The sequence below is a fragment of the Trichosurus vulpecula genome, chromosome 7, assembly GCF_011100635.1.
Source record: "Trichosurus vulpecula isolate mTriVul1 chromosome 7, mTriVul1.pri, whole genome shotgun sequence".
In the NCBI taxonomy this organism is placed as follows: domain Eukaryota; kingdom Metazoa; phylum Chordata; class Mammalia; order Diprotodontia; family Phalangeridae; genus Trichosurus; species Trichosurus vulpecula.
The window spans coordinates 261,209,671-261,220,844 of NC_050579.1; the positions used below are offsets into that span (position 1 = coordinate 261,209,671).

At 51.8% G+C, this 11,174-nt stretch overlaps 2 protein-coding genes across 7 annotated transcripts; one reads left to right on the top strand and one right to left on the bottom strand.

The window, feature by feature from the left end:
- Window positions 1-758: 758 nt before the first annotated feature.
- GPS2 (G protein pathway suppressor 2) lies at window positions 759-3,823 on the top strand. The gene is made up of 11 exons (XM_036765867.1): window positions 759-826; window positions 1,327-1,489; window positions 1,797-1,906; window positions 1,988-2,100; window positions 2,349-2,428; window positions 2,537-2,619; window positions 2,933-3,083; window positions 3,169-3,258; window positions 3,345-3,424; window positions 3,505-3,600; window positions 3,681-3,823. The coding sequence occupies exons 2-11, from the start codon at window positions 1,396-1,398 to the stop codon at window positions 3,762-3,764; spliced, it is 981 nt and encodes a 326-aa protein (XP_036621762.1). The 5' UTR covers window positions 759-826; window positions 1,327-1,395; the 3' UTR covers window positions 3,765-3,823.
- Window positions 3,824-3,917: 94 nt separating this feature from the next.
- On the bottom strand, window positions 3,918-9,265 carry EIF5A (eukaryotic translation initiation factor 5A). 6 transcript variants are annotated; one of them, XM_036769091.1, is made up of 6 exons: window positions 9,249-9,265; window positions 6,241-6,426; window positions 5,194-5,298; window positions 4,870-5,001; window positions 4,702-4,775; window positions 3,918-4,578 (listed from the first exon to the last, which is right to left on the bottom strand). In XM_036769091.1, the coding sequence occupies exons 2-5, from the start codon at window positions 6,403-6,405 to the stop codon at window positions 4,713-4,715; spliced, it is 465 nt and encodes a 154-aa protein (XP_036624986.1). In that variant the 5' UTR covers window positions 6,406-6,426; window positions 9,249-9,265; the 3' UTR covers window positions 3,918-4,578; window positions 4,702-4,712. The 6 variants fall into 6 exon arrangements, with proteins under 6 accessions (XP_036624986.1, XP_036624984.1, XP_036624981.1 ...); XM_036769089.1 differs by lacking the exon at window positions 9,249-9,265 and adding an exon at window positions 9,007-9,176; XM_036769086.1 differs by lacking the exon at window positions 9,249-9,265 and adding an exon at window positions 8,551-8,792.
- Between the last annotated feature and the right edge of the window lie 1,909 nt (window positions 9,266-11,174).

The following is an 11,174-nucleotide window of genomic DNA, read 5'->3' on the forward strand; positions in this document are numbered from 1 at the left end:
AAGTACATGCTAGTTATCAGGAAGGCGCCCTGTGGGTTCAGTCTCTATTTATGCTCCCTTCCTGTGTTCCTGACAGCACAGCGTGGAGCCAGGCACGGATGGCGGCGCTGGCCTCGATTCCGGCCCCCTGCCCGGGATTACCCCAGACCCTTTGGCTTCCCTTCTGCCTAAGGCTCAGCGATGGGTGCACCCTGCTTCCACTTCCTGTGGGGGTGGGACGGCGATATCCCGATCTCTTGGGACTTTGACTCTTTGATTGTCTTTAGTGTTCCGGAAGCGCTGTTCATCCCGCGGCCTCCCAAGGACCGGGGCCGTGCTTGACCGGCCCGGAGGCCGTGGGCCCGGCCGGCCGCTTCCTGGCGGGTGGTCGTGGGCCTTCGCCTGTAAAACGCGGGCGTGGAGCTAGGCGAGCTCTTTAGGGCCCTCCCGCTTTATTAGCTCCTAGAGTTATTAGGGTTAGGTTTTCTCGGGGAACATGCCCCTCCCGACCCGGGGGGAAGAGCGAGGCGCCCCTCCAAGTACGCCCCTCCCTCGCGCGGGAGACTCCTCGCGACCACCGCCCCCTACGTGCACTACACGCCCCGCGGCTGGTCGGGGCGCGGACCAAGCGATGCGGTTCCGCCGGTCACCCCACGGCCGCAGCACCGCGCGCAGCCGCAGTAGTTTCCCTTAGCCCCAAGCCTCTTCCGCCCCTCCCCTCCCCCACTCAGGCAGCGTGCGAAGTTCGCCATCTCTCATCCGTGGCCCCGGAAGTACTTACCCACGAGTCCGGAAATGACGAAGTCCCTGAGGCCTGTAGGAGGCCTGAAGTGAGAAGGAAGAGGAGGTAGGTAGGGAGGGGCTGGGGGCCTGGAGGTCTAGTCCGAGACTTTCGGACCCTGGCCGCGCCTGCGCAGAGCGCGGTCAGTGCTGGTGGCTGCTGGATAGGTGGGGAGGGTGGGGAGCCCAGCATGGCACTCTACCCCCCACCCCGCTGGCTGGAACAGGTGATGGGCTCGAGGGGGTGGCGGGGCGCCTGACGGGAGAAGCACGTGACCTGGCCCTCACGCCCCGGCGCTGTCGCCTCCGGAGCCCTGATGCTCTCTCCAGCCCCGCCCTCCGGCCCCGCCCGCCCTCGGAGCGCCGGGACCAAGCCCGGGTCCGAGGCAGGGGTGGGGTGGGGTGCTCCCTCCCAGAAGCAGGGCGCTCATCCCGCCCCCCCCCGACCACCGAATCTTGGTGGACCCTGGTTTCTTCGGGGTGGTGGGGAGGGCTCTCGGGTCCCCCCTTCCGCGAGTGGGAGCCGCTCTACCCCTCTGTGATGATGCTTGTCCCCCGACAAAGCAGATTTCTGCCGGGTGACTGGGCTGTCAGTGAGCGAGTCCCAGTCTGTGTGACAGCACCCCGCGGGTCACCATGCCGGCGCTTCTGGAACGCCCCAAGCTCTCCAATGCCATGGCCAGGGCCTTGCATCGACACATAATGATGGAGCGGGAGAGGAAGAGGCAGGGTGAGTGAGGGACCCCCGGCTGAGGGGACGGGAAGGAACGAGCGTCCATACCTGTCCTGTGAAGCAGCCTGGCTCGGAGGTGCCATCCCCTGGCCATTTCACACCCCGGCAGACAGGCTAAGTGACTCCTCCGGGGTCGCACAGCGAGGCCACATTCCTGCCTCCAACACCGCTGCCTCGAGCTGGGGAACCTGCTATCGCGGGGCCACCTTTCCTATCTAGGGCTGTTTTCTGTGTTTCAAATGAGGGCTTGAGGTCTGAGGTTCCCTTGTAGCTTTAAGTTTTAACCCCATGGCCCTCCCCCCAGAGGAAGAGGAGGTAGACAAGATGATGGAACAGAAAATGAAGGAGGAGCAGGAGAGGAGGAAGAAAAAGGAAATGGAAGAGAGGATGTCACTGGAAGAGACCAAAGAACAGGTAAGCAAATTTTTACACACACACTAACGTCTCATTCTTACACCCGGCTCCCCCCTTTCATTGTCTCCATGATCCTCCCAGATCCTTAAACTGCAAGAGAAGCTCCTGGCTCTACAAGAGGAGAAGCACCAGCTCTTCCTGCAGCTCAAGAAAGTTTTACATGAGGAGGAAAAAAGGCGTCGTAAGGAGCAAAGGTGGGGATGTAGAGGGATGGGGCCTAGACTGAGGTGGGGCTTTATGAAATGGGAATCTGGTATCAGAAGAGGAAGGATGACCTACGTTCATAGCCTAACTGCCACCTGTGTAGGGAAGCTTTTTCATTTTTAAAATTTCATTTAATTTCCTTTCTTGGCCCCCCAGTTTCTTCATCTGTAAAACTTATAAGGTTCCTTCCAGTTTTATAATCTTTGATACTAAGTCTTTGATCTTACTTCCCCTTCAGTGACTTGACAACACTTACATCTGCAGCATACCAGCAAGGTCTGGCTGTGCACACAGGGACCCATCTGCTCAGCATGCAGGGTGAGGTGGACAAGGGGAAAGGGTGGGGATAGCTGGGGCAAGGGTCATGGAGGTGGTTGGAGACCTCCGTAGAGCCTGCAGCCTTCTGAACCGCACACCTTATCACAGGCAGCCCTGGAGGACACAACAGGCCAGGAACGCTTATGTCTGCTGATAGGGCCAAGCAGATGTTTGGACCCCAAGTGCTCACGGTAAGCAGACAGGGATCACTGACATTTTAACTACAAGTGGCACTTAATGTGCTGTGAAAGTATCATTGTAATCTCCCCTAACTACACATTGTGTGATTTTAGAGGTAGATAAGGTATCTTACACTTCCTGTGTGATCCTATAAGTCAGTCTCTCTGAACCTGTTTCATTTTAAAATATGTAATAAAATAAAAATATAATAAAAAATGTATCTCAAGGTTAGATAACTTATCCTGACAACAGTGTGTTGTATTTAGTGAGCTTGTACCTGGTATTTGAACACTTTCCAATCTTAACCCTCCCCATCTTCTCCAGACCCGTCACTTTGTGGGGTCAACAGCTTTTGCAGGAACCTCAGAACATGGGCAATTCCAGGGTAGCCCGGGAGGGGCCTATGGGGCAGCCCAGCCCCCACCTCACTATGGACCTACCCAGCCAGGTTATAGTCCCAGCCAGCAGCTCAGAGGTGAGGGCACACAGCAAAGCTTTTCGTGAGAATTTGTTTTGGCTTGTGGGTAGCCTCTTATCTATGTGTAACCTCCTCCCCTCAGCCCCTTCAGCTTTTCCTGCTGTTCAGTACCTGTCCCAACCTCAGCCACAGTCCTATGCAGTACACAGCCACTACCAGCCCACACAAACAGGTAATGCCACTTGTGGATCCTTCTATGCTGCTCCCTGACTTGTGGGATTTTTTTTTCTACTCACTGATTGGTCTGTCTTGTCCTAGGGTTCCTACAACCCGGCAATGCCCTGTCCCTTCAAAAGCAGCTGGAACATGCTAACCAGCAATCTGGCTTCTCTGATTCGGTGAGACCCTACTCTTGGAGGTGATTTTATAGGAAAGTTTGAGTAATCCTGAAGTGCTGACCTGTTGTCATGTGTTACAGTCTTCTCTGCGCCCCATGCATCCCCAGGCTCTGCACCCAACCCCTGGGCTTTTAGCCACACCCCAGCTTCCTGTACAGATGCAACCATCAGGAAAGGTGAGGGTTCAAGTGAGATTCAGACTTTTTGAAAATGGGGTTATTGACACTAACAACTTTCTATTTTGCTCCCCCAACAGTCAAGCTTTGCAGCCACCAGCCAACCAGGCCCCCGTCTCCCTTTTATTCAGCACAGCCAGAACCAACGTTTTTATCACAAGTGACTCGACCTGTGTCCTGCCTCCCCAGCTCTCCCAACTAATAAAGTTAAACTGCCATCAGAGCCTGTTTCCTTGCTGTCTGAATTGCACCCCCCCCCAGCCCACTGTAGTCAAACTAGTAGTCAAACCTTCAGAGTAAGAAGTACATGAAACTTGTCATATTAAACTTGTAGTTTTATTCAGGTTTGATTTTTAACAAATGTGTCAGGGAGAAAACCGCAAGGAGGGGTAGGGCCCATGGGTGCTAGGGGCCCTCCTGGATGCCTGAGGAGGGGAATAGAGCCCCTCCCCACTCCTGTCCCTTCTCCCACTAGGGAGATTTGGGGAAAGATACAGGCAGATGGGGGGGCGGGGGTCTGGTCCCCTGTTGGAGGAGGGAGTGGTGCTAGGTGAGGTATAGGGAACCAGGGGGCCAGACAGGACAGGTAGGGAGAGGGGGCAGAGGATTTTTGCCAGAATCCAGAATCCACAGCTTTCTGCTTCCAGATTGAATAATAAAAAAGAAAAAAACTAAATCTCAAGGAGCCCCCATCCCCTCTCCCCCACCAGGGCTGTAGTGTGAGGTGGGGGAGAGAAGGGGGCAGTTTTACCAAGGCCCTGCCCCCATCTTGTCCAAGGGGTTGGGGGGGATAGGGCTTGACTAATGGGGTGGGTGTGGGGGGAGCTCCCCGGATTGAGAGAAAAAAAACCAAAATAAAACATCAAAGAAATAGAGTAGGCGTCCAGCCAAGGTGGGGCCAAAGCCTAACCAGGCTGGGGAGGAGAGGGAAGGCCTCTTCAGGTGCCGATCGCTGCTGCTGCTGCAGCCACCACCACCCTGAATATGGAAAGAAAAGATTAGGACAACCCATACGTACCCTGACACAGATAACGCATTATAGCAAAGGACTTAGTGGGGGGATGGATGAACAACAGGCAAGGAAAACAGGGTTCTACCTACCTGGGGGCCAGTTACTTTGCCATGGCCTTGATTGCAACAGCTGCTTCCTCTGTCATGGCTGACAGCACCGTTATCTTTAGGAAAAGGGATGAGGGTGTAAAAACTCACTATAAGATTACAAGCACTGAAAATGGAAAACGAGGGTAAGACAGGAAGATAAGAACTTACCAGGATCTCTTCTCCACAATCATACTTCTGCTCAATCTCCTTGCCAAGGTCACCCTCAGGTAAACGAAGGTCCTCCCTTACCTCCCCACTGTCCTGGAGCAGTGACAGGTAGCCATCCTGAATCCCAATCAGCTAAGGACAAAGAATATGGGGGATGGGCAATCAAAACAACTCTCACTCTACCTTCCATCATGAACCCCACCCCTTACTTAGCCTGACTTTTCTTCCAATCTCTTTACTTTAAAATCCAACACTTTTCTTTCTCACATTGAATTGAAGGTTCCCCAAAACCTAGATGCTCTGGTTCAACCCCTTTCCAAATACCTGGAAATCATTTCTCTTGATATTGGGCACATCCATGTTGTGGGTTGAAGGGCAGATATCTTCATATTTCTTCCCAGTAAAGATATCGATACCAACCAGATGAACCTGGATGTGTATATATATACATATATATATATGTGTGTGTGTGTATCATGTTAAGAGGGAAATCAGCAATTTCTGACATGAGGAGGGAGATAGTATGTTTTAAGGGTACAAGGAATCCAGAGTCAGAAGGATAAGAGACCTGAACATTTGAGAATGTGTTTCTAGGAGACTGGGAAATGAGATGGGAAGGTGGAGAGTTTGGGACAGATACAGATAGTCCCTAAACCTCCAAGAAGAGGAGAAATGACCACCAGGAGGCAAAAAGCTGAAGAGCCTAGAAAACAGGTTATGTCTGAGGATATAAAAGGAATAGGAAGGAAAGTAGAAATGTGGGGATAGATATGGAAAGACTGATAAAAGAGAAATGACAGGACTTAGGTGAGAAGAATGATACTGAGGCAAGTTTATACTGTACAGGCTCAGTTATGAGAGAAAAGAGTTAGCTTTTCAGAAACAAAAGCAGGATGAAGACACAGGTAAACAAGAACAAAACCCTAAAATTTCAGCATATATTGGACATGTTTCTTTAGCTCTTTCTGACCCTGGAGGAAACATTTACCAGAGGGAAAGTTGCATCCAGTATTGAGAAAAATCAAGTAGGTAGAAACAAAAGAATCTAAAAAGCATTTGAGGGGTAGGGAAAATGGAAAACAAGAGGAAGCCAGGATAAGGAAGAAAAGAGGCCAAATGGTGGAAATGGACTCTCAAAGGAATCCAAAGGGTAAAAGAGATAGAAGAAAACTGGGAAGGTCAAGGTGGAGGAGTAATGCTGAAGTAATGGTTGTTTAAGAAGCCAGAAAGGCAAGGTTGGAGGCATCGGAAATCTAATAATCTGGTACAGAAAGCAGGTTTGGGGGAAACTAAGAGCCAAAAGGAGGCAGTCTATAAAGGATATAAGCAGGTTGGGAAGCAAAAGACAAAATGAGAAAGAGAGTTTCTGACCTTGGCATGGCCATGCTTTCCAGTCTTGGAGGTGGACATCTCAACTATCTTACAGGGCCGGCCTTTGAGCACCACAAAGCCATTCTTGCGCAAGGCAGAGCACTGCATGGGAAAGGTAGCTGATGCCCCTGCATCCCCCGTCTCGAAGTCCAGGTCATCTGCCATTTTGAGAGACTTCTATTCCAACTGAGAGGAGGAAGAGAGAAAAAGGGTGTTATTAATAGTTCTTTAAGGCTCCCAAGACTGTTCCCCCAATAATACCCCAATTCCTGGATCTTACTAGAGGCCAGGAACTGGGAGGGTGGAGGAGACAGAACAGGTGAGTGGGCAGCTCAACTGTGGAGGATGGGAGATTTAGAGTAATACTGATAGAGCCCCAGGAAGGAAGAATCCATTTTTTTCCTTTCTCCCATTTCTCCCCCCCCCAAAAAAAGGGAGCCAAGGCTATAATTAGTTAAAGAGCTCTGAGCAACTGGGTGGAGTTGGGCTAATGCTAGGGGACTGGGTGGAGACTCAGAGCTCAGGGCTCCACCCACAGTTGTCATACACACCCCTACACCTACCAGTGGTACAGGAATCGACCAGGCACCTTAGCCAGGGAGATTCCCAGCCACCCAAACCTAAGCTACCAGCTTTTATCTAGGGAAGGGGAGAAAGGAAAAGGGTCTACTCACCCTCTGACAAACAACCAGTCACAGCTCCCTCAGGAAACCCAAATACCAGGCCTCCCCCAGGGGCCCTCCCACTTTTCCCAGCATGCACCTGTAGTGAAATAGGCCTCAGGCCCAGGCGGCACATGGGGCAAGTTTGGGGTTACAAATCCAAAGGGCTCGTCTAATGGTAGTTAAGTTAAGGGTTTCACTGAGTATATTTAAAGAGATAACAAGAGACAAAAGTCCCAATTTAGGAAAGGATGGAGATAAGAGAAAAACAGTGGCCATCTGGAAACCGTGTCATGGTTTGAGAATTCAATAAAGGTTACAAAGTACTACACAAAATTAGTAAGAGAAGATGCTTTTCTGCCCCACTCCTTTTTATAGAATGCAAATAGATTGTTTGCCAAGGTCTGAGGGAGTAAAACAACCCCCCATCCTTCCCTTCTATCACTGAAATAGTCTCTTCCTTATGCCTCCTTTCCCCTACCTTCTTCAATTTCTGGGATAGCTCTAGTTAAATCCAATTACCTCACTCCAAAAGAGAAAGGGAGTAGGTAACACAATAGGATGATATGAAGCCTGAGTGGCAAAGTTAACATATGCTAACAGGAGCCTGTCCAATCTACTTTAAACACCAGTGCTGATACTGAAACCAACCCCGATTGCCAATTCAGCCCCCTTAATTTTGTCTCATATACCTCTAAATGTTCCCTCCTCTGCCTTGCTTATCCTCTGGCCCCTCACTCAGGATTTTGGGGGATGGGAAAACGGACTGCCTTCTCCCTTGCCCTCCCTAACCTGGGCCCCTCACCCCTCTGTCGGAGGCCTCAAAACCACGATGTGGCACAATTCTAGCCACCTCCATGGGATACCCTTCTGCCTTGGATTTCCTGCCCCCTCCCCTCACGACCTCACCTAGGCCATGTGGCCATACAGTCCCCCTCCCTCCCACTCAGAGCCACCTTCTCCAGCAGAGGGAAACCGAGGGATTTCCCCCAACGCCCCCCCCAATCCAACTTCCTGTACCCCAGAAGCCCCTCCCCCAAGTCTCTTAGCTCTCCTATGCCTCCTCTCCCCGCGTGCCCCACCACGGCCCTCACGTCCCCAACCCCCGATCTTGAGCAATCCCTCCCCCATCTCACGTGTCCGCGTGGGGCGACCCCAAATCCCTCCCCAGGTCCCAATCCCAACCCCAACGGTCCCGCGTGGCTCATTCTCTCCTCCTCCCCCCCCTCCGACTCACCCACGTGGTCTCATTCCCTCCCCGTCCCGCGAGATGAAACCAATCTCCGGGTCCCCTCGTGGTCTTCTGCTCCAGGTTCTCCAGCGTGGCGGCCCCGCGCTCGCCGTTCAACCTTCCCCCAACACCCCCCCCTTCACCCTGCGTCGCGCCAACGTCACCCGCCCGGACCGTAACCGCCGCACCACGCGCCAGACCCGCAGGGCGAGCGCGCGCTCCCGCCCTTTCCTTCGCGCTCTTACCCCAACCCTCCCTTCCCAGCTCGGGCCCCGCGAGGCGACCGCCTGCCCTTCCCCTCCCCCGCCTGTCCGCCGGCCCCTCCGTTCCACTCCATTCCATTCCCTCCTCTCAGCCGTCCCGACTGGGGCATTTGCGCACGCGCAAACCACCCACCCTCACCTCGTGCGAACGTACCGACTGGACCCCCGTCCGCCCGCCGCAAGCTCAACCGCTACCGCCAAGCCTACTACCACCACCACCGCCGCCGCCGCCGCCGCCGCCGCCGCCGCTACCGCTACCGCTGCCGCTGCTGCTGCACACGGGTCCTAGTGCGCAGGCGCTGGCTCCCCACTGACCAACCAAGCAGCCGTCTGACAGCCGCGCAGGCGCTCTCCCCTTCTTCTCCCCCCACCCCCTCCGCGCTCCACCCCCGCACTACGCAGGCGCAGCTGCTCACTCCCCGTTCCTCCTTCCTCCCACCCACCCATCTATCGATTAATGCGCTTGCGCATTCTGTTCCTCTGAAGTTCCCCAGTACTCCCAACCCTCGAACAACGCGCAGGCGCTCTTCACCCCCACCCCCACCCCGCGTTCTCTCCTAAGTCTTCTCGTCAAACCAGGTAGCCCCTGCGCCTGCGCAATGAGCCTCACTTCTCGCCACACCCTCCTAAGGCAAGTCCGCGCCTTCGGAGCGCATGCGTATTAGGCCGCCCACGCCTTCCTCTGTCGACGTCGCCAGTAAGCTCGTGCGTTGGAAAGACCTCGCCACTCCAGCTCCCGTAGCCTCCAGAGAACGCCCCACCCAAGCTTCACCACTGCTGTTATTGCGCATGTGCTTCAGTCAACCCGCAGTATGCCTCCTTCCCCCCTCCCCCGCGGAAACGGAGTAGCACCGGTGTCAGACTTGCGTAGTAAGTCGCCTTCCCGTCTCTCGTGTTCTTGAGTTCTCAGTGCGCGTGTGCGCTACGAAATCTCGCTTCCCAGATCCAATTTGTTCACCCCCGACCTACCATAGAGTTACCGTCGGAGGCTAGAGTGAAACCGCCTCCGGCCACCATCTTGTTTCAAAGACCCTTGAATAGTTTCTATGGCAACTGTGAAGGCCGGTCCACTCTGAGTATTACACAAATGTGTAAACCGATTAAAATACACGATTGTAAGCGAGCTAACCATACATCCTGCCTTGTCTGTAAAAGTAGGCCTGGGGATGCTCTTTGGAATCTGTGAATTACAAGTACTTGGAATTCTGCGGTGACTAAAATGTCCCTCCTCTTTGACCCAGAAATTCTACTGTAAAACATGTAGCCCGAGGGGGTCAGTGATGGAAAGAAAGGCCATTTATTCACCCAAGTGTTTATGGTAGCAGCAGAGAATGGTCAAGTTGTGGTGCATTATATTATTGAATGCCTGTCTGGACGGTGCCGCCGCAATAAACAATGCATGTGATTAGAAGCAGGCACAGACAGGAACTGATGCGAAGTGAAATAAGCAGAACCAGGAAAACTACACGCAAGGACTATGCGGCGTAAATGGAAACACCTCACAAAACTGAATGCCGTAGAGTCGCAAAGGTCAAGCTCGCGAATGAACAAATTATGGTACAGCAGTGTGCTGTGAGAAGTGGGAAAGGGGATGTTTTCGGAGGAACCTGGGGAGGTTTTTATTATGAACTGAAAAAGGAGTGAAGTGAGCGGAATGAGAACAATTTATACAACAAAAGTATTGTGAAGACAAACAACTTTAAAAGATTTAGGAACTCTGATCAACCATAGTTCCAGAAGACTAACGATTAAAAATGACATCCACCTCCTGACAGAGAGGCGATAGATATATGGTGCAGATTGAGAACTTTTCTGGACACAGCCAATGAAGGAATTTTGTTTTGCTTTATTATGTATATGTTACAAACTTCTTGATTTTTCTGTCTTTTCCAGCGTGTGTGTGATCATAAGAGGGTAGATTTTTGTTAATTGAGAAAAAAAATTAAAGATACTTCTCCTTTTGTAGAAGTGGGAGACTGTGGGTGTGGGATTCTGCATGTCAGATTTTTTTTGATGTATTGTTTATACCGTACTTCTTTCTCCACCCTTTGGAGCATGCTCAGTTGGCATTCAGGTCATGGAAATTTGGGGTTAACCTGTTTCCAGAGATATACACACACACACACCAGGGAGGCACTCACTTTGCACCCCAACACTTCAAGGCAGGCTTAGATATTCTCGGAATGTCAGTCATGATGATTAATGGGTTTCATGCTGTGCAGTGACAAAAACTTTTTAGATTGGCTGTTTATCCAAAACTTGTGGATATACTAAAGGTGAAATCAGAGTTCTTAAGTCTTTGTTGTTTGCCTTTGTCATATTGTTATTGTATAAAATGTTCTTGTGGTTCTGTTCTCTTAATTCTATATCAGTATATATAAATCTCGGATCCCTTCTCTTGGCCAGTCTTGAAGTATCAGGATGATTTTCTGGGCTTTGCAATGAGTCAGGTGGGGCAGGCACACTTTCCCCATATCCTTGAAATTTCTGAGCTCATGAGCCTCCTAGATGAGCTTAGACTGGGATAGGGCTGGCTCCCATTTATGTGTTCTTTCCTTTGACTTTTGGTGCTGGTGAGAGATCTTAAAGGCAACTGGCACCTTCCTCTTCTCAGGCACCCAGGCAGCTGGGTAGCCATTCCTGGTACACAGACTAGCTGAAAGGCGAGAGAGAGGAAGAGAGACACAGAGAGACAGAGAGAAGGAGGGGGAGAGAGGGAGATTATCAGACAAAAAGATTAAGTGCAGGCAAAATATAAAATTGCTTTAAAAATTAATT

Bases quoted from the DNA above. Each gene is read 5' to 3' on its own strand.
- GPS2 (XM_036765867.1), top strand. From the start codon at position 1,396: ATGCCGGCGCTTCTGGAACGCCCCAAGCTCTCCAATGCCATGGCCAGG. The intron at 3,084-3,168 runs GTGAGGGCACAC...TCCTCCCCTCAG, and splicing joins TCCCAGCCAGCAGCTCAGAG to CCCCTTCAGCTTTTCCTGCT. The intron at 3,259-3,344 runs GTAATGCCACTT...GTCTTGTCCTAG, and splicing joins CTACCAGCCCACACAAACAG to GGTTCCTACAACCCGGCAAT.
- EIF5A (XM_036769091.1), bottom strand. From the start codon at position 6,405: ATGGCAGATGACCTGGACTTCGAGACGGGGGATGCAGGGGCATCAGCT. The intron at 5,002-5,193 runs GTATTTGGAAAG...CTTTGTCCTTAG, and splicing joins TCAAGAGAAATGATTTCCAG to CTGATTGGGATTCAGGATGG. The intron at 4,776-4,869 runs GTAAGTTCTTAT...CTTTTCCTAAAG, and splicing joins ATTGTGGAGAAGAGATCCTG to ATAACGGTGCTGTCAGCCAT.